Source organism: Lithobates pipiens, unplaced genomic scaffold (genome assembly GCF_037356315.1).
Source record: "Lithobates pipiens isolate NorthernLeopardFrog02 unplaced genomic scaffold, aLitPip1_a1.2 Scaffold_19, whole genome shotgun sequence".
NCBI classification, from domain to species: domain Eukaryota; kingdom Metazoa; phylum Chordata; class Amphibia; order Anura; family Ranidae; genus Lithobates; species Lithobates pipiens.
In genome coordinates this window covers 29,293,148-29,314,748 of record NW_027507764.1, presented here as the reverse complement: position 1 = coordinate 29,314,748, position 21,601 = coordinate 29,293,148, and the positions used below count along the sequence as shown (strand labels likewise).

General features: G+C 45.5%; 1 protein-coding gene across 1 annotated transcript in view; it reads left to right on the top strand.

Moving 5' to 3' along the window:
- The first annotated feature begins 1,996 nt into the window (after nucleotides 1-1,996).
- LOC143995864 (olfactory receptor 11A1-like) overlaps nucleotides 1,997-21,601 on the top strand; it is a 36,397-nt gene continuing 16,792 nt past the window's right edge. The window contains exon 1 of the mRNA XM_077490591.1: nucleotides 1,997-2,087. Within this exon, the coding sequence (XP_077346717.1) occupies nucleotides 2,031-2,087 (57 nt within the window). The 5' untranslated portion in view covers nucleotides 1,997-2,030. The remainder of the gene's footprint in view (nucleotides 2,088-21,601) is intronic.

Below are 21,601 nucleotides of genomic sequence, written 5' to 3'. Positions count from 1 at the left end.
GGCAGCCGAGGCAACCCGACAACATCGCTGGATCTAGATGGGGCTCGGGAAAGTATTAGGGGGGCTAATGCACACAGAAGGCTTTTTATCTTAATGCATAGAATTTAAAAAAAAAACCTTCTGCCTTTACAATCACTTTAAGGAAACTAAATTAAATATCCAAATTTGATTTCTTTGATTATCGCATACCCCAGAGGGATTCCTTTATAGAAAGCTTGGATCCTGCCAGGTACATCACCACCCTCAATCACTCTAAAGCAGCCATTCTCAACCAGGGCTCCGTGGAACCCTGGGGTTCCTCCAGAGGTTGCTAGGGGTTCCTTGAGCTGTGGCTGATGAACCACCTGTCATGGTTATGCAATAGAGTTCGTCTGATTACCTGTCTCCATGTGTTCATTTCTAGAGACCAGCCGACCCTCACCTGACTGCTTTTATATCCATCCTCTGGCATGGCTCCACCCTAGTTCCTATCAGAGAACTCTATATTAACCTGTGCACTGCAGGCCAACACTGCTGATCAACCTTTGTGTGTTAGCTTCCTGTTTCCTGCCGTGTGCTCTGCTGTTATTCCATTACCGACTTTGGCGTGTCCTTAACCATCCCTGTTTGCCTGTGATCCTGACCGTTTGGCGTGTCCCTGACTATTCCCGTCTGCTTGTGGCCCCAACCTTGGCTTTGTCCCTCACCATCCCTATCCTCCTGTTGCCTACTGTGGGTGTGAGCTGGGGGGACCTGGGGGTCGCGACCTGGAGCCAGTTGCAGCCAAGTCCATCCTCACCACTTGAGGCTCTGGTGAACACCTGCTGGCTCTTAGACCCTGCGCCCCAGGGAATCTTACGCTCTATCCCCGGTGGGATCCATCTTGGTGTTCTGGCGGCCCTGCCTTCCTATCACCTTGACCCCCGTCCGCAGCAGTCAGCCGTAGGGTCCACAACCTTGCGGTGCACTCCTAATCCCTACGGTGTGCATCTGTCACCTGGCCTCAAGGTGACCTGACACCACCTCTTTGATGATGTCTACAGAGTTCAAGGTTCAGCACCACTTAGCAAAGCCAGCATCATGACACCAAATATCTTTCTAGCTGTCTTTAAGGGTGGCATTCTGAAGACCACTTTAAGGGGGACATTCTACCTATTGACCACCAATATAAGGAGCATTGTTCCTATTGAGCCCTGATGATTTGGTTTTAGGAAGGGTTCCTCAAGACATGAAAATTATTTGTGGGGTTCCTCTAGGGTTAAAAGGTTGGGAAAGCCTGACCTAAAGGGCATCAGCAGGTTCCTTAAAAGGCGGGGCAAAAGATAAGAAGGATTTTTTTTGTGAGACCACATAGGCTGTGCTGATTTGCAGTCCTATCTTTTGTAGGGCCCTGGCCTCATTCCCAAAAAAATTGTGGACCCCATTTCTAAGGCCCCACTTCTAAGCATATGCTTTGGTATATCATGGGTGTTTCAGTGCTGAAAGGGATTCCCACCCACAGAAGGCCCAGGCAGTTCTAGATTCCATGTATCGATTCAGGTTAATAGCCAATCCAAAAGAAATGTGTAATAGACCGGCAAGTAGCCTGAACTACACCATAGGAGGAGGTTGGTGATGATGGTGGTGATGATGATGGTGGTGATGATGGTGGTGATGATGATGATGGTGGTAGTGGTGGCTTTGGGGGGGGGGGTGACAGTTGTATAGCATCCCATGGATAAGATTGAATAAATTCAAATTTAACTCCAGCTAGTGTCAAAAAAACAAGTTTGAGCTTTTTTTAGGAATTGTAGGATACTACCGGGGGGCTTCTACAGATATCACCAAGTCTGATTTAGTTGTTTATTTCAGTGTGTCAACAGTCATTGTTATTTGCAACATCAAAAAAAAAAAAAGAAGAAGAAAAGATCTAATGATCTGCTTTGGGAAATGAGCCCCACGAGGATAAATCAGTAAAGTATCTGATCACAAACATATAAAAGGCCCCGAGAAGAATCCATGAGACGGAACCCTAAGAGAGACCTCTGCCGGAGCATGGAGGTCCATGGACCATGAAGAAGGACACATTCAGTGTTATAACACAGATGATCGTATTCCCAGGACGAATGGTGAGACAAACAACATTCCACTTGTATCATTAATGATGACTTTCTATAGACAGCTGAGATCTGATATACAGAATGATTTATGAATGTTTTACTGATTGATGTTTTATCATTTATCACAAAACTCCATTTACATCATCTTCATAATGTGCTTTATGTACAGGAGATGTGATGATGTCTGAGGAGGAATATGGAACATCTTCAGCAGATTCTTATCATAGAAAACACTGAAAATATTATTCTCTGATATATCACCTTCATTATTAAGCACACAGATTATTCCCCATAGAACCCCGGGGTCCAACCTCAGGATCTTTGGTAGATCCTGTGCAGCTGTCAGATCTGGAAAGTTATTAGGGGAAGTATTGATTTGTAATGGGGCTGTAATAGCAGTGATCTCTAGCAGTCTCATGTAACGTCTCCAACCACCTCTGTACTGTGTCTGCAGTCTCTGATCATTTATTGTAGTGTGTCTGCAGTCTCTGATCATTTGTTGTAGTGTGTCTGCAGTCTCTGATCATTTGTTGTAATGTGTCTGCAGTCTCTGATCATTTGTTGTAGTGTGTCTGCAGTCTCTGATCATTTGTTGTAGTGTATCTGCAGTCTCTGATCATTTGTTGTAGTGTGTCTGCAGTCTCTGATCATTTGTTGTAGTGTGTCTGCAGTCTCTGATCATTTGTTGTAGTGTATCTGCAGCCTCTGATCATTTGTTGTAGTGTGTCTGCAGTCTCTGATCATTTATTGTACTGTGTCTGCAGTCTCTGATCATTTGTTGTAGTGTATCTGTAGTCTCTGATCATTTATTGTACTGTGTCTGCAGTCTCTGATAATTTATTGTACTGTGTCTTCAGTCTCTGATCATTTGTTGTAGTGTATCTGCAGTCTCTGATCATTTGTTGTAGTGTATCTGCAGTCTCTGATCATTTGTTGTAGTGTGTCTTCAGTCTCTGATCATTTGTTGTAGTGTGTCTGCAGTCTCTGATCATTTGTTGTAGTGTATCTGCAGTCTCTGATCATTTATTGTAGTGTGTCTTCAGTCTCTGATCATTTGTTGTAGTGTGTCTGCAGTCTCTGATCATTTGTTGTAGTGTGTCTGCAGTCTCTGATCATTTATTGTACTGTGTCTGCAGTCGCTGATCATTTATTGTACTGTGTCTGCAGTCTCTGATCATTTACTGTACTGTGTCTGGAGTCTCTGATCATTTGTTGTAGTGTATCTGCAGTCTCTGATCATTTGTTGTAGTATGTCTGCAGTCTCTGATCATTTGTTGTAATGTGTCTGCAGTCTCTGATCATTTATTGTACTGTGTCTGCAGTCTCTGATCATTTGTTGTAGTGTATCTGCAGTCTCTGATCATTTGTTGTAGTATGTCCGCAGTCTCTGATCATTTGTTGTAATGTGTCTGCAGTCTCTGATCATTTATTGTACTGTGTCTGCAGTCTCTGATCATTTGTTGTAGTGTATCTGCAGTCTCTGATCATTTGTTGTAGTGTATCTGCAGTCTCTGATCATTTGTTGTAGTGTGTCTGCAGTCTCTGATCATTTGTTGTAGTGTATCTGCAGTTTCTGATCATTTGTTGTAGTGTATCTGCAGTCTCTGATCATTTGTTGTAGTGTATCTGCAGTCTCTGATCATTTGTTGTAGTGTGTCTGCAGTCTCTGATCATTTGTTGTAGTGTATCTGCAGTTTCTGATCATTTGTTGTAGTGTATCTGCAGTCTCTGATCATTTGTTGTAGTGTATCTGCAGTCTCTGATCATTTGTTGTAGTGTATCTGCAGTCTCCGATAATTTGTTGTAGTGTGTCTACAGTCTCTGATCATTTATTGTACTGTGTCTGCAGTCTCTGATCATTTATTTTACTGTGTCTGCAGTCTCTGATCATTTGTTGTAGTGCGTCTGCAGTCTCTGATCATTTGTTGTAGTGCGTCTGCAGTCTCTGATAATTTGTTGTAGTGTGTCTACAGTCTCTGATCATTTATTGTACTGTGTCTGCAGTCTCTGATCATTTATTGTACGGTGTCTGCAGTCTCTGATCATTTGTTGTAGTGTATCTGCAGTCTCTGATCATTTGTTGTAGTGTATCTGCAGTCTCTGATCATTTGTTGTAGTGCGTCTGCAGTCTCTGATCATTTGTTGTAGTGCGTCTGCAGTCTCTGATAATTTGTTGTAGTGTGTCTGCAGTCTCTGATCATTTATTGTACTGTGTCTGCAGTCTCTGATCATTTATTGTACTGTGTCTGCAGTCTCTGATCATTTGTTGTAGTGTGTCTGCAGTCTCTGATCATTTGTTGTCACAACTCCAAAGTCGATCACCTGTACTATATTGTACTTTTGCCAAATAGGCCAAGCACAGAACAAGGAAATGCACAATTAAGCTTCACATGACAAATTCAGATTGAACGCAGTAAAATCCAATAATGGATATAAGTGGTATATTCTATGTATAGAACGTTCTACAAAATCTGGGTAGATAGAAATACATAAGTCATTTGAGAGAAGGACACAACTCTGTTTTTTGGAAAATCAGTTGATTTTTATTATGTATAAAAAATAAACATTTGTTTAAATCTATCAATTGATTTGAACATATTAACACTTGTAAAGTCCATTTTTTTCTTCTTTTTCTGTAATAGAAAAAACATTTTTTGCACTTAAAATGCTGCAGCAGCAAGTATTGTCAAAAGTATTGGGACACCTGCCTGTACAAACACACATGAACTTTAACCCTTTCATGACTAAGCCTATTTTTGGAATTTGGTGTTTACAAGTTAAAATCCATATTTTTTGCTAGAAAATTACTTGGAACCCCCAAACATTATATATATTTTTTTAGCAGAGGCTCTAGAGAATAAAACGGCGATTGTTGCAATATTTTATGTCACACGGTATTTGCGCAGTGGTGTTTTAAACGCAACTTTTTGGGAAAAGGGACACTTTCATGAAAAAAAAAAAAAAAAACAGTAAAATTAGCCCAATTTTTTTGCGTAATGTGAAAGATAATGTTACGCCGAGTAAATAGATACCACTTTATAATTGTGCGCACTTGTAGATTGACGACAAAGTACGGTACCTAAAAATCTCAATAGGCGACGCTTTAAAAATTTTTTACGGTTACCAGGTTAGCGTTACAGAGGAGGTCTACTGCTAGAATTATTGCTCTCGCTCTGACGATCGCGGCGATACCTCACATGTGTGATTTGAACACCGTTTACATACGCGGGCGCGACTTCCGTATGCGTTTTCTTTGCTTCGCGAGCTCGCGGGGACGGCGGGCGCTTTAAAAAATTTTTTTTTATTTTTTTATTTATTTTAATTTATTTTAAAACGACTAAATTGTTTAAAAAAAAAAAAATTGATCACTTTTATTGCTGTCACAAGGAATGTAAACATCCCTTGTGACAGTAATAGGTGGTGACAGGTCCTCTTTATGGAGGGATCGGGGGTCTAAAAGACCCCCCACCCCTCCTTTACACTTCAATGTATTCAGATCGCCGAAAACGGCGATTCTGAATACCGGATATTTTTTTAAAACCGGCGCCATTGGCAGCCGAGTAAACGGGAAGTGACGTCATGACGTCGCTTCCGTGTTTACGATGAGGAGACTGGAACGAAGCCGATTACGGCTTCGTTCCAGTTCCTCCGCAGCAGCCGGAGGCGTCGGACCACTGATCGGTGCTCTCGATCGAGCGGGAGCACCGGTAACAGCGGCGGGAGGCGGCGGGAGGGGGGGACGTCTCCTCCCGCTCCTCCGGCATAACAGCCGAGCGGCTTTTAGCCGCATCGGTTGTTATGGCTGGAAAGCCAATCGCCCGCTGTAAAAAACGGTACCGGGATGATGCCTGCAGGTGCAGGCATCATCCCGGTATACCCCCCGGAAGCCGAGTACGCAGATCTGCGTACGCTCGGGCGGGAAGGGGTTAATGGCACCCCAGTCTTAGCCGTTGTACACACGGTCTACAAAGATTCCGACAACCAAATCCGTCGGATCTTGTCCGAAACTGTTGCATACACACGGTCGGACAAAGTTGTTGGAAAATCCGATCATTCAGAACGTGATGACGTAATTTCGTTACAATGGGACTACATTCAGGCTAGTAGCCAAAAGCTTTGATGTAGGAATTTGATCTGAGCATGCGTGGCACTTTGTCCGATCGGAATTCTCTACACATGATCGGAGTATGGCTGATCGGAGCATTTTGTCGGAAAATATTTCCGGCAAGTTGGAAAATTTGGTCCGACGGATATTCCGACGGAAACAGTCCGATGCAGACCACACACAGTCGGAATATCCGACAAAACGCTCCGATCGGACACATTCCGTCGGAATCTCCGACCGTGTGTACAAGGGCTTAGTCCGTAGGGTTCAATATTGAGTTGGCCCACCCTTTTGCAGCTATAACAGCTTCAACTCTTCTGGGAAATCTGTCTTCAAGGCTTAGGAGTGTGTCTATGGGAATGTCTGACCATTCTTCCAGAAGGGCATTTGTGAAGTCAGGCACTGATGTTGGATGAGAAGGAGGCCTGGCTCGCAGTCTGCTATCTAATTCATCCCAAAAGTTTCATAGTTTCAAGGTGTTCTATGGGGTTGAGGTCAGGACTCTGTGCAGGCCAGTCAAGTTCCTCTACCCCGAACTCACTCATCCATGTCTTTATGGACCTTGCTTTGTGCACTGGTGTGCAGTGATGTTAGAACAGGAAGGGGCCGTCCCCAAACTGTTCCCACAAAGTTGGGAGCATGAAATTGTCCAAAATGTCTTGGCAAGCTGATGCCTTAAGCCCTTGTACACACGGTCGGAGATTTCGACAACCAAATCCGTCGGATTTTGTCCGTCTAATCTTGTCCGAAACTGTTGCATACACACGGTCGGACAAAGTTGTCGAAAAATCCGATCATTCAGAACGTGATGACGTAATTTCGTTACGATGGGACTACATTCAGGCTAGTAGCCAATAGCTTTGATGTAGGAATTTGATCTGAGCATGCGTGGCACTTGGTCCGATGAAAATGCTCTACACATGATCGGAGTATGTCCGATCGAACCAGTTGGTCGGAAAATATTTCCAATAAGTTGGAAAATTGGGTCCAACGGATATTCCGACGGAATCAGTCCGATGCATACCACACACAGTCGGATTATCCGACAACACGGTCCGATAGGACACATTCCGACGGATTCTCCGACCGTGTGTACAAGGGCTTAGAGTTTCCTTCAATGGAATTAAGGGGCCAAGCCCAACCCCTGAAGAATGACCCCATAATATAACCCCCCTACACCAAATTATTTGGACCAGTGCACAAAGCAAGTTTGGGGTGGAGGAACGTGACTGGCCTGCACAGAGTCCTGACCTCAACCCGATAGAACACCTTTGGGATGAATTAGAGCGGAGACTGCGAGACAGATCTTCTCATCCAACATCAGTGCCTGACCTCACAAATGAGCTTTTGGAAGAATGGTCAAACATTCCCATAGATACACTCCTAGACCTTGTGGACGGCCTTCCTGGAAGAGTTGAAGCTGCTATGGCTGCAAAGGGTGGGCCAACTCAATCTTGAACCCTGCGGACTAAGGCTGGGAGTCCATTAAATTTCATGTGCGTATAAAGGCAGGTGTCCCAATACTTTTGGTAATATAATGTATATACACCGGTGAAAGGCAGGTGACACCAAAAGGATGTATGATAAACTCAACAAGGGGTTTATTTAAAAAAAACAAAAAAAAAAAAGTAGCTCAATAAATGTAAATTAATTAGTAGAAAACTTGATAAAGGTTTTACTCATAAACCACAGTGGATGAGAAGGCAAACAACTCACTGTATTAAAATCCTCCTGGATGGTGCTGGCCAGGCCCCTGGCTGGGCTGTGCTGCGGTGGTATGGACCGTTGTGCTCACCGTAGATGGTAAGGACCCGATAGAATGGGGGCCCCAGTAGGGGAGGGGAGAGGAAACCGTGCCTCAGTTGAGATTTTTGAGGACCTTGTTTGGTCCAGTGCAGAAGTCTCGCTAGGGAGAGATACCGATACAGACAATCAGTTTGTACCCAGGAAATGCCAGCCCGGGTGTGACATCATGCGCTCAGAGACACACCGGCCAGGGAGGGGTCGGAGCCGCAGATGCAACGCAAGCGTGGTCAGATGAAATGTCATCCCGACAACGCGTTTCGGCGCAGCCCTTTGTCAAGTCACATGACTGGGACAGCAAGAGGTTTTTAAACAGGAAGGCTGGACACGGGGCGTGGAAAATGTACTTAAAGGAGCAGCAACCCATGGCATGGCATCACGGCGCAGACCCATATTATTTAGTTTATATCGTATAGAACTTTGATAATAACACAGCATAGAAAGTGAATTGTAAATATAAACAATTGTGTTTGTGTTAACACAAAAACAAATGATAAAACTACAAAAAAGAATAAAAAATAAAATAAAAATAATAATAAATAGGTAGGTAAATAAAACACTAATGTACACACGGTGAGCTTGTTGTCAGAAAGTCCGACCGTGTGTTTGATCCATCGAATATTTGCTGTCGGGATTTCCGCCCACAAATGTTTGAGAGCAGGTTCTCAAAATTTTCCGCCAACAAAACTTGTTGCCGCAAAGTCCGTCGCAAAAAACAAAAGTTCACGCATGGCATGCTCTGAATCAAGCAAGAAGGCTATTGAACTTCCTTTTTCTCGGCTCGTCGTGCGTGTTGTACGTCACCGCGTTCTTGACATTCTGAATTTCGGGCCAACATTTGTGTGACCGTGTGTATGCAAGACAAGTTTGAGCCAACATCCTTCGGGAAAAAAAAATAAAAAATCCACGGTTTTGTTGTCGGAAAATCTTAGCCCTTGTACACACGGTCGGACATTCCGATGGGAAATGTCCGATCGGACCGCGTTGTCGGATAATCTGTTTCCTGTCGGAATATCTGACGGACCAAGTTTGAGAGCTGGGCTATAAAACTTTCCGACAACATGATCCGATCGGACTTTGTCCGATCGTTTGTAGAGAATTCCGATCGGACAAAATGCCACGCATGCTCAGATCAAATTCCTAGACCAAAGCTATTGGCTACTAGCCTGAACGTAGTCCCCTCGTAACGAAATAACGTCATCGCGTTCTGAACGATCGGATTTTCCGACAACTTTTTCCGACCGTGTGTATGCAACAGTTTAGGACAAAATCCGTCGGACAAAATCCGACGGATTTTGTTGTCGGAATGTCTGATCGTGTGTACAAGGGCTTATTGTGTGTACAGGGCATAAGGCTGCTTTCATCCTGGGGGGGGGGGGCTTCAGCGGTAAATCACCGCTAGATTTAGCAGCACTTTACCGTCACTTTTCAGCAGCCAGCATGGCCCTTTTAACCCCCCCCTCCTCGCTAGAGGCCGAAGAAGGAGTTAATAGCGCCCGCAAAAACGCTGCTGCCAAAGCGCCTGCAAAGATGAGTGGTGCCCATTCATTTCAATGGGCAGGGGCCTTTTAGGAGTGGTGTATATACCGCTCCAAAACCGCCCTAAAGATGCTGCTTGCAAGACTTTTTTTTTAACGTCCCATAAGCGCACCGCCCCCCCCCCCCCCCCCCCAGTGTGAAAGCAATCGGGGCTTTCACATTGGAGAGACAGGAGAGGCGCTTTACAGGCGATATTTTTAGCTCTAAAACGCCTGTAAAGCGCCTCATTGTGAAAGTAGCCTATCCCAAAGGCTAGTGCATGTATGTGGGTATGTGTCCATAACCATACATCCCTATCCGTGGTCTATGGTGTCAAGAGGGCGTGTAAGGAAATTGTTTTATAAAAAGGTGTATAAAAAAGTACTACAGGGAGATTCGATATACCTTTGGTCTAAGTATGAAAAAAAACACAGTTTCCCCCTAAAAAAAAAGGCACAAAAGTGTTGCAAAAGGTTTTGTAAAATGTTAAGTTTAATTGTATCAAAAGTTACATAAAGTGAAAATATACAGTATCTCACAAAAGTGAGTACACCCCTGACATTTTTGTTAATATATCACTCTATCTTTTCCTGTGACAACACTGAAGAAATGACACTTGTCTACAATGTAAAGTAGTGAGTGTACAGCTTGTATAACAGTGTAAATTTGCCGTCCCCTCAAAATAACTCAACACACAGCCATTAATGTCTAAACCACTGGCAACAAGAGTGAGTACACCCCTAAGGCCGCGTACACACGGGCGGACTGTTCGCCCAACCTTGTCCGCTGAACAGTGTTTGGGCGGACAGTCCGCTCGTGTGTGGACTTTCAGCGGACAGTTTCAGCGGACAGTTGGACGAACAAGGTTTTTCGGAAATTCCGAAAAACTGTCCGCTGAAACCTTGTTTCAGCGAACAGTCCGTCCGTGTGTAGGCTTGTTCGACAGACTAAGTTTGGCGCATGCTCAGAAAGGATTTACACGCCGAAAGTTATAATGCAGTGTATAGGACGTCGTATTTTTCGTCCCGTCCTACGTGCCGTTCACGTCATCGCGCACGGTTTCAGCGGACTGTTCGTTCGTCGTGTGTGGCCATGTCCGTCCATGCTAATTTTGAGCGGACTGTTTGCCGAAACTGTTGGATGGACAAAGTTGGGCGAACAGTCCGCGCGTGTGTACGCGGCCTAAGTGAAAAATGTCCAAATTGGTCCCAAAGTGTCAATATGTTGTGTGGCCGCCATTATTTTCCAGTACTGCCTTCACCCTCTTGGGCATGGAGGTCACCAGAGCTTCACAGGTTGTCACTGGAGTCCTCTTCCCCTCCTCCATGACGTCATCACAGAGCTGGTGGATGTTGAAGACCTTGTGCTCCTCCACCTTGCTTTTGAAGATGCCCCACAGACGCTCAATAGGGTTTAGGTCTGGAGACATGCTTGGCCAGTCCATCACCTTTAACCTCAGCTTCTTAAGCAAGGCAGTGGTCATCTTGGAGGTATGTTTGGGGTCGTTATCATGTTGGAATACTGCCCTGCAGCCCAGTCTCTGAAGGGAGGGGATCATGCTCTGCTTCAGTATGTCACAGTACATGTTGGCATTCATGGTTCCCTCAATGATCTGTAGCTCCCCAGTGCCGGCAGCACTCATGAAGCCCCAGACCATGACACTCCCACCACCATGCTTGACTGTAGGCAACACACACTTGTCTTTGTCCTCCTCACCTGGTTGTCGCTACACACGCTTGTCACCATCTGAACCAAATAATTTTCTCTTGGTCTCATCAGACCACATACATGGTTCCAGTAATCCATGTCCTCAGTCTGCTTGTCTTCAGCAAACTGTTTGCAGGATTTCTTGTGCATCATCTTTAGAAGAGGCTTCCTTCTGGGATGACAGCCAAGCAGATCAATTTAATGCACTGTGTGGCGTAATGTCTGAGCACTGACAGGCTGACCCCCCCACCCCTTCAACCTCTGCAGCAATGTTGGCAGCACTCATACATCTATTTCTTGATCATACATCACGGGACACAGGAGCTTCATTACATAGTGGGTTATATAGGCACCTCTGGTGATTGGACACTGGTTGACCCTAATTAAGGAGAATTCCTCCCCTATATAACCCCTCCCATCCGGGAGGCACCTCAGTTTTTTCGCCAGTGTCTGGTCGATGGTCACGTAAAACTTAGCTCTATGCGGGTCCCGGCGAGGGCCGAAGGGCTACAACAAACCGGATCCATACCTCGGGCCGATATTTGACTCCCAAGATGGTATGGTACCCGGGCCTCGTCTGCCGAAGACACGAGGTTTTGCCTGTAAGTCCTCTCCATTGGAAGACTGGACTCTGGGACAACCAGACTTGGGGTACTGTTGACTCAGGGCGCTCGTAAGTTTCTGGCAGAGTTTTTTACAAGGCCCAGGTAGGAGGATCTTTTCGTAAGAACCCCAGATACGCCTGAAGGTTGGCTAACAATACCCGCCGTGATGGGTGAAGGCTGGAATTGGTCTGAACACAGCAATTCCTGCTGCGGGGAACAGGTATGGGAAGTCATCCTATATATTTAATATATGAATGGATTTCTTCATTGTGAGTAGTTGTATGTCTTACCTGGTTTCCACCACTTGAGGGAGTAAGAGCAGCCTGATGCATACTTACATGCCTTTCAATACAAACACGCTCAGTGAAATGCCTGGTTCTCCCAGCTACTCACGTCTCCTTGCAGTCCCTGCCACAATAAAGGTAAAAAAGGGGTCCCACGCAGATCAGGGGGTCCCATGTCACTCCTTTTGGGTTCTCCTCCCCCCCCGGATCCCGCGGTCCTCGTACACGCGCGCCGGGCGCGCTCCCGGCCTAATGGGGAAGGGGGGGGGTGTGGTTGCCAGCTGTGCACAATCAGGTGCTCTATGCTGTAATGCAGGCGCCAAAACGGCCGATTTAAAAGCCCAGAGCGTCAGGGGACTGTAAGGTGAGACACAGGAGCTGTGGGCTGTAAGCATCCGTGGGATTGGATCCAGGCGAACCCTAAGACACCTACTCGGCATCATATTGTGCAGTTAAGCTAATATTGATTTATTGTGAGACTTTAAGCACAAACAAGTGATTGCATTTTACATTAGTAACTCTGCTTTGTAGCTCAGTACTATGTCTCCTCGTAAGAGGGTTTCAGGGGCAGGTAACAAAAGCACTGGCAAATCACCGCCTAGGTCCAGGGGTTCCAAGAGTGCATGCAGATTACCATCCCCCTCTGCAAGAGTGGAGCCTGCATCTCAAGACGAGTCAGTGCCCCTTTCAGGCTTTGCAGCCTCTCCTAATGTCGCAGCCCCGGTCTATGTCACTGAGGACTCCCTTAGGGCTACATTGGAGGGTTTTGAAGGGAGGATAATGAATTTTATTTCTGCTTCCCTAAAAGATAGCAGAAAAAGGGGTAGACCCCCTCCCTCTGCTGAAATCCCTCTCTCAGACAGCTGCTCTGAAAATGAGGAGAGATCCCTATCTTTAGAAAGGGATCATGAGCAGTCGGATCAGTCAGAGGAAGAGGAGTTAGTCCCCTCCTCCCAGGCACTCAGAAAGCAGGTGCAGTATTACACTGAATTGGTGCGTACCACATTCAGAATGCTGCCTGCTGAAGTCGCTACATCCTCTGTCTCTTCCCTGGGAGTCAGGAAAGCCCCACAGACTGCTTGTTCCTTCCCAATTCATCCTTTAATGGCTGACTTGATGTATGAGGACTGGGGACATCCCGATAAACTGTTTACTCCTCCCAAGAGGTTTTCTATGAATTATCCCGTGGAGGAAAGTTTCACCAAGAAATGGGGGGCCCCGTCTGTTGATGCGGCTATCTCTTGTGTGAATAAAAACCTAACTTGTCCTTTGGATAATGCGCAGGTATTTAAGGATCCAGCTGACAAAAGGCTGGAAACCTTGTTAAAAGCCTCCTTTTCCATGGCCGGCGCTGTGGTGCAACCTACAGTCGCAGCCGTGGGGTTGTGTCAGTTCCTTAAGGAACAGGTCAAACAAATGTTTGAACTACTCCCCAGCGAGGAAGTAGTGAAATATGCAGAGATGCCTCACATCTTATGTTTCATAATTGATGCGATTTTGGATTCTGTCCAACAAGCATCACGTTTGTCCCTCATGTTGGTACACATGCGTAGGGCTCTATGGCTAAAAAATTGGGCCGCTGAGATGTCATGCAAGAAGCATTTGGCTGGGTTCCCATTTAAAGGGGAACGTTTGTTTGGAGAAGAACTAGATAAATTCGTCCAAAATATCTCAGGAGGTAAATCTACACTCCTTCCAGTCAAGAAGAGTAAGCGTCCCTCATTCAGGCGTACTCTTTCTCCCGAAGCGTCAAGCTCTAAACAGTGGCGACGGCCTTCCCAGCCCTCCGCTGCTAGAAAGCCTCAGGGCCGAACCCAGGGACAGAAGAGGACTTGGGGGCGGAAGCCTGCCAAGCAAACCTCCAAGACCTCCTTGTGAAGGGGCGCCCCCGCTCGGCCGAGTGGGGGGAAGGCTCCTGCGGTTTGCAGGTGCCTGGCGGGAGGAGATTCAGGACAAATGGGTGATCTCTTCGGTATCTCTGGGCTACAGGCTAGAATTTCAGAAGATTCCACCCTCTCGTTTTCTAAGGTCAAGGATCCCCAAGGATCCGATAGAGCGGAAACCGCTACTCCTGGCCTTAGATCAGTTACTATCCCAAGGAGTGATAGTAGAGGTGAGCCCGAAAGATCAGGGTTCAGGTTTTTATTCGAATCTCTTCACCGTTCCAAAACCAAACGGAAGTGTCAGACCTATCTTGGATCTGAGAGACTTAAACCGGTTTCTACACATCCAGACCTTCCGGATGCAGTCTATACGCACTGTGGTTTCCTCCCTGCAGGGAGGAGAATTCATGGCATCAATAGATATCAGAGATGCATATCTCCATGTGCCAATATTTCCCGCACACCAGAAGTTTCTAAGGTTCGCGGTAGAGCAGCGCCACTTTCAATTTGTGGCCCTGCCATTCGGCCTAGCTACGGCCCCCCGAGTCTTCACGAAGATTCTAGACTCTCTCTTAGCAACTTTAAGAGTTCAGGGCATAGCCGTCATGGCTTACCTAGACGACTTGCTTCTCGTAGAGAGAACTATAACGAGCCTAAGTCGCAGCGTCACCAAAACGCTAGAACATCTGGGCCGCCTAGGTTGGATTATAAACCTAGAAAATTCGTCTCTGCAACCGACCACCAGGTTGGATTACCTGGGTCTCATTATCGACACCGCTCAGGGCAGGGTGTTCCTTCCAAGGCCAAAGGCCTTGGCCATTGGAGATCTGGTGCGCCTAGTTCTGGGCAGAAGATCTCCCTCTATTCGCCTATGTATGAGACTGTTGGGAAAGATGGTCGCCTCATTCGAGGCTGTCCCATTTGCCCAGTTCCACTCAAGGCCCCTGCAAAAATGCATCCTTGCGATTTGGAACAGGAAGCCCCAATTTCTGGATCTTCCTATGCGTTTATCCCCCCGGGCACGCAAGAGTCTTGTTTGGTGGTTACAAACCAGAAATTTGCTAAAAGGCAAAACCTTTCTTCCCCTCTCATGGAAGATTGTCACAACGGATGCCAGCCTGACAGGCTGGGGAGCCGTATTAGAGGGAACATGCTCGCAGGGAAAATGGTCTGCGACCGAAAGTCTGTTGCCCATAAATATCCTAGAGATTCGGGCAGTTTACATGGCACTCAGAGAGTGGTCTCACAGACTGCGAGGCTTCCCGGTTCGGATTCAGTCCGACAATGCCACCGCGGTGGCTTATATCAATCACCAGGGCGGTACCAGAAGTCTGGTGGCCCAAAACGAGGTGAATCGCATACTTGTCTGGGCAGAAGAGCATGTTCCGTGCCTCTCTGCAGTCTTCATCCCAGGAGTGGAGAATTGGCAGGCGGATTATCTCAGCCGCCAGCAGTTGTGCCCAGGAGAATGGGCTCTGCACCCCGATGTGTTTCGAGACATATGTTACAAATGGGGCACTCCAGACGTGGATCTGTTTGCGTCCAGATTCAACAGGAAACTGGACAACTTTGTGTCAAGGACAAGAGATGCACTTGCTCAGGGGTCAGATGCTCTGACGGTTCCCTGGAGTCAGTACAACCTGATCTATGCCTTCCCCCCGAACCCGCTACTGTCACGGTTCCTGGGAAGGGTCAAGAGGGAGGCGAAGTCGGTCCTTCTAGTGGCCCCGGCTTGGCCCAGGCGACCATGGTTCGCAGAAATCATGAAGCTAGCAGTGGGCAGGCCATGGACCCTCCCTCTCCGGCCAGATCTGCTCTCGCAGGGCCCAATTTACCATCCTGCTTTACGCAGTCTGAATTTGACGGTCTGGCTGCTGAGACCCACATTTTAAAAGGCCGTGGTCTTTCGGGGCCAGTCCTTTCCACTCTGGTCAATGCCAGAAAGCCGGCCTCCAGGCGTATCTATTACAAAATCTGGAGGGCATATGTTTCCTGGTGTGAACCCAGGAGATGGCATCCCAGAAGGTATGTCATTAACAGAATCTTGGCCTTTCTCCAATCAGGCCTTGAATTGAATTTGGCCATAAGCACCATCAAGGTGCAGATTTCGGCCCTGTCGGTCTTTTTTCAAAGACCGCTTGCATCACATTCCCTGGTACGGGCCTTTATCCAGGGGGCTATGCGGATGAGACCGCCAGTCAGACCTCCGGTATGCCCATGGGATCTGAATTTGGTTCTCTCGGCCTTAGTAGCCCAACCATTTGAACCTTTGCATCTTGCTTCGTTAGTCCTCTTGACAAAGAAGCTAGTCTTCCTAGTAGCCATATCCCTGGCTAGAAGGGTATCAGAATTGGCAGCTCTCTCTTGTAAAGAGCCCTATTTAATTATCCATAAGGACCGGGTGGTTATGCGTCCCAATAGGTCCTTTCTACCTAAGGTGGTTTCAGGTTTTCATCTGAATCAAGATATAATCCTACCATCCTTTTTTCCAAATCCTCAGTCCATAGAGTAAGAGTCCTTACACACTTTAGATGTGGTTAGAGCAATCAGTCTTTATCTTCAAGCAACTGCTCAGATAAGAAAAACTGACTGCTTATTTATTCTGCCAGAAGGCCCTAGAAGGGGTCAGGCAGCGTCAAAGTCCACTCTCTCGAGATGGATCAGACAGGTTATTTCTCAGGCCTATAGCTTAAAGGGGAAGATTCCTCCTTTTCAGGTGAAAGCGCACTCTACTAGGGCTGTCAGTGCTTCTTGGGCAGTGCATCACCAGGCCTCCCTGGCTCAGATCTGTAAGGCTGCGACTTGGTCATCAATCCACACATTCACCAGATTCTATCAGGTGGATGTCAGAGGGCAAGAGGATATCGCCTTCGGGCGCAGTGTACTGCAGGCTGCAGTTTAGGTCCTCAGGTCCCTGGCGGTCTATGCTTATGATCTGTGTCTCCCTCCCCTCAACCTGAGCATTGCTTTGGGACATCCCACTATGTAATGAAGCTCCTGTGTCCCGTGATGTATGATCAAGAAAATGGGATTTTTATATACAGCTTACCTGTAAAATCCTTTTCTTGAGAGTACATCACGGGACACAGGGCTCCCGCCCCTCTTGGGTTTTACGTGGTTCTTATTGCTTTGCTACAAAACTGAGGTGCCTCCCGGATGGGAGGGGTTATATAGGGGAGGAATTCTCCTTAATTAGGGTCAACCAGTGTCCAATCACCAGAGGTGCCTATATAACCCACTATGTAATGAAGCTCCTGTGTCCCGTGATGTACTCTCAAGAAAAGGATTTTACAGGTAAGCTGTATATAAAAATCCCATTTTCCCAAAGACAACCTCTGGATATGATGCTGAGCATGTGACCTCAACTTCTTTGATGGACCATGGTGAGGCCTGTTCTGAGTGGAACCTGTCCTGTTCAACCGCTGTATGGTCTTGGCCACCGTGCTGCAGCTCAGTTTCAGGGCCTTGGCAAACTTCTTATAGCCTAGTCCATCTTTATGTAGAGCAACAATTCTTTTTTTCAGATCCTAAGAGAGTTCTTTGCCATGAGGTGCCATGTTGAACTTCCAGTGATTAGTATGAGAGAGTGAGAGCGATAACACCAAATTTAACACACCTGCTCCCCATTCACACCTGAGACCTTGTAACACTAAGCCCTTGTACACATGGTCGGACATTCCGACCGACAACACAGTCCGATCGGACATTTTCCGATAATCCGCCCGTGTGTGGGCTTCATCAGACTTTTTCCGTCCAAATGTGCGACCAACAAAGTTTGAGAGCTGGATATAAAAACTTTCCAACAACATGATCCGATCGGACTTTGTCCGATCGTTTGTAGAGAATTCCGATTGCACAAAGTGCCACGCATGCTCAGATCAAATTCCTAGACCAAAGCTATTGGCTACTAGCCTGAACGTAGTCCCGTCGTAACTAAATAACGTCATCACGTTACAAACGATCGGATTTTCCGACAACTTTGTCCGACCGTGTGTATGGAATACCAGTTTCGGACAAAATCCGTCGGAAAAAATCCAACGGATTTTGTTGTCGGAATGTCTGACCGTGTGTACAAGGGCTAACAAGTCACATGACACCGGGGAGGGAAAATGGCTAATTGGGCCCAATTTGGACATTTTCACTTAGGGGCGTACTGACTTTTATTGCCAGCGGTTTAGACATTAACAGCTGTGTGTTGAGTTATTTTGAGGGGACAGAAAATTGACACTGTTATACAAGCTGTACACTCACTACTTTACATTGTAGACAAGTGTCATTTCTTCAGTGTTGTCACATGAAAAGATAAAATAAAATATTTACAAAAATGCGAGGGGTGTACTGACTTTTGTGAGATACTGTATATATACATGGAAAAGTTGAAAAAAAAAATGCTAGATTTTAGGTAGGGTGCAAATTACCGCACCATATTAAAAGCAATGCAGATAAGGTTACATAGAAAAACTGCATTGACATGTCCAACGTGTTTCGAAGCAATCGTGGAGCCTTCCTCAGGGATAGTCCTTTTTGCAATCAATGTAGGTACAATAATGCCTTTGAACTCAACATCGGTCAGCACATAAAAAAAAGTTATGAGCACTGGGACCTAGTGGTGTCTCTAGAGTATGAAATTACCTACCAAATTTGCAGTGTTGCAGGAGCAGTGGACCCCACAATAACTGAATGTGTCTGCTTGAAAAATCTCCATCTAGGTGTATGAAAGGAACCGATGGCTACTGGGCTTTGAAATCTAGCATTTTATTCAACTTTTCTTTGTATATGTTTTTTCACTTTATGTAAATTTTTATACAATTAAACTTTACATTTTACAAATTTTTATACAATTAAACTTTAAATTTTACAAATTTTTATACAATTAAACTTTACATTTTACAAATTTTTATACAATTAAACTTTAATTTTACAAATTTTTATACAATTAAACTTAAAATTTTACAAAATCTTTTGTGACGCTTTTGTGTCTTAAAGTCCCATTTTCTAGGGGGAAACTCGTTTTTTCATATATTCTAGGAATGTTGGCCTATCAAAGCAGATAATACCACCTTCAATTTTTGTTGTATGGCCTAAGTATGATATTATAACAGGGAAAATGGGTTTTGGGACTTTACATGAGGCATGTGTATGTGGATGATATTGTATAAAAATGCCTAATTATAAAATGGATGTCACGATCCTCGTAGGGAAGTCCATATAATCATGAGAAATTAATGAACTGATAAATCCAATAAATTAAATTAAGTTGAAAGATCCAATGATAAATATGATATGTAATGTATAATATAAATAATATATAATGCATGATGTAGGCAAGAAAGGGCATAATAAATATAATAATAATCATATTGACATATTTAATATCGATGAACGATAAGCACAAACAATTAATGAGTTATATAAACATACAAATCAGATTGACATAATAATCATGATAAATGCAAACAATAAATGCCATTGACAGAATTCATGATTTTTAGGCAAGCTTGACTTGGAACCCTTGAGTGAAGACTCAACGCGTTTCATGACGTTTACAGACAATCATCAGCAGTAGGATGCATGAATTTTGGCTATAAAATTGAATAAAAATAAAAATAGATAGATGGGTAAATAGAGTCTCAGATGATGTACCATGCTTTCTAAAAGAGAGCAGGAGCTAGCGATTTATACATTACCTATGGGGCAATCTATAGATATGACCCAGCGGTTTCCATGATGGAATAGGACGGTGGCCCTGAATGAGCTGTCTCCCCCCGGGGGTTGAGACGGGGACAAACTCCACCCCCAACAACCAATGGAGACCGGAGAGGGGGCCTTGGGGAACAGCAGCCATGGAGCGGGCCCGGATACCCATGACACAGCTTGTCAGGAAGAGCTAGCCAATATCCAAGATGGCGGCCGAAGAATACGACCTGTGACCTCAGCCCCTGTCAGAACACCTCCGGTGCATCTGCACGCGCACGTGCACGTGAGAATCCAAGACCGGTCAGGTTGCCGCCCGTGCGCATGTGCACATCTTTGCACGCACGCGCGTGCACATGTGTGCGTGAGCGCACGGGAACAGCTTTTGGCGCCCAACAGCCTATTTAAGCACTGCCAGTGCACAGACTTGGTGCTGTCTGCTTTACAACGTTTCCGTGTGTTCCTGCTACCTACATCTTGTTACCTGTTCCTGTTACCCGACTCGGCTTGCCTCTGACGATTCCTGCTATCCGCCTGCACCTGACCCGGCTTGTCTGACCACCGCACCTGCCTGTTCCTTCTACTACCTCGCTGCCAGCCCATTACCGACCCGGCCTGTATCCTGACTATTCTTCTGCCTCTGAATCTGCTCCTGGTGTGTCCGCCAGTGTATGACCCGGCCTGCCTGTACCATCCCTCTCTTCTGCCTGGAGAATCCTGCTGAGCTACCGCTCCTCCTACAGCTGCTTCGGATTCCACGGTCTGCAACCAATCAGGCACTCGTGCGACTCTGCACTCCTGGGCTCCCTGTCTGCTCTACCGGGGGACCACGAGTCAGAGGTGTAAGAGAGGCCATCCGCTGCATATCAGGCTCTACCGTCAGGTACGTGACACAGCTCCAAAATGAGAATCATGCCCACATGAGACACATGCCCAGTTCTGTGAAAAAATTTGTAAAAATTAATAACTCTGTACACAGAGTTGTTTCAATCATCACCCTACACTGTCCATCCCCCACTCATTTATACCTTTTCCACTTAGTTTTAATCACTTTTTTATACACATTTGTTCACGGAACTGGGCATGTGTCCAATGTGGGCATGCCTCTCATTTTGGAGCTGCTTTGTGGGTGTCTGGTCCGCCCCATGGCTGCTGTTCCCCATGGCCCCCTCCCCGGTCTCCATTGGTTGTTGGGGGTGGGGTTTGTCCCCGCTTCAACCTCGGGGGGAGACAGCTCATTCAGGGCCACCGCTCTATTCCAGCATGGGAACGGCTGGGGCATACCTATGGATTGTCCCATAGGTAATGTACAAATTGCTAGCTCCTGCTCTCTTTTAGAAAGCATGGTAGATCATCTGAGACTCTATTTACCCATCTATCTATTTTTATTCAATTTTATAGCCAAAATTCACGCATCCTACTGCTGATAATTGGCTATAAATGCCATGAAACGCATCGAGTCTTCAGTCAAGGGTGCCAAGTCAAGCTTGCCTAAAATCATGAATTCTGTCAATGGTATTTATTGTTTGTATGTGTCATGATTATTATGTCTGATTTGTGTGTTTATATAATTCATTAATTGTTATTGTTTGTACTAATCATGTCTATCTATCATCGATATTAAATATGTCAATATGATTATTATTATATTTATTATGCCCTTTCTTGCCTACATCATGCATTATATATTATTTATATTATACATTACATATCATATTTATTATTGGATCTATCAACTTAATTTAATTTATTGGATTTATCAGTCCATCAATTTATCATGATTATACGGACTTCCCTACGGGGATCGTGACATCCATTTTATAATTAGGTATTTTTCTACAATATCATTCACATATACATGCCTCATGTAAAGTCCCAAAACCCTTTTCTTTTTCCATATATATATATATATATATAATAGGAT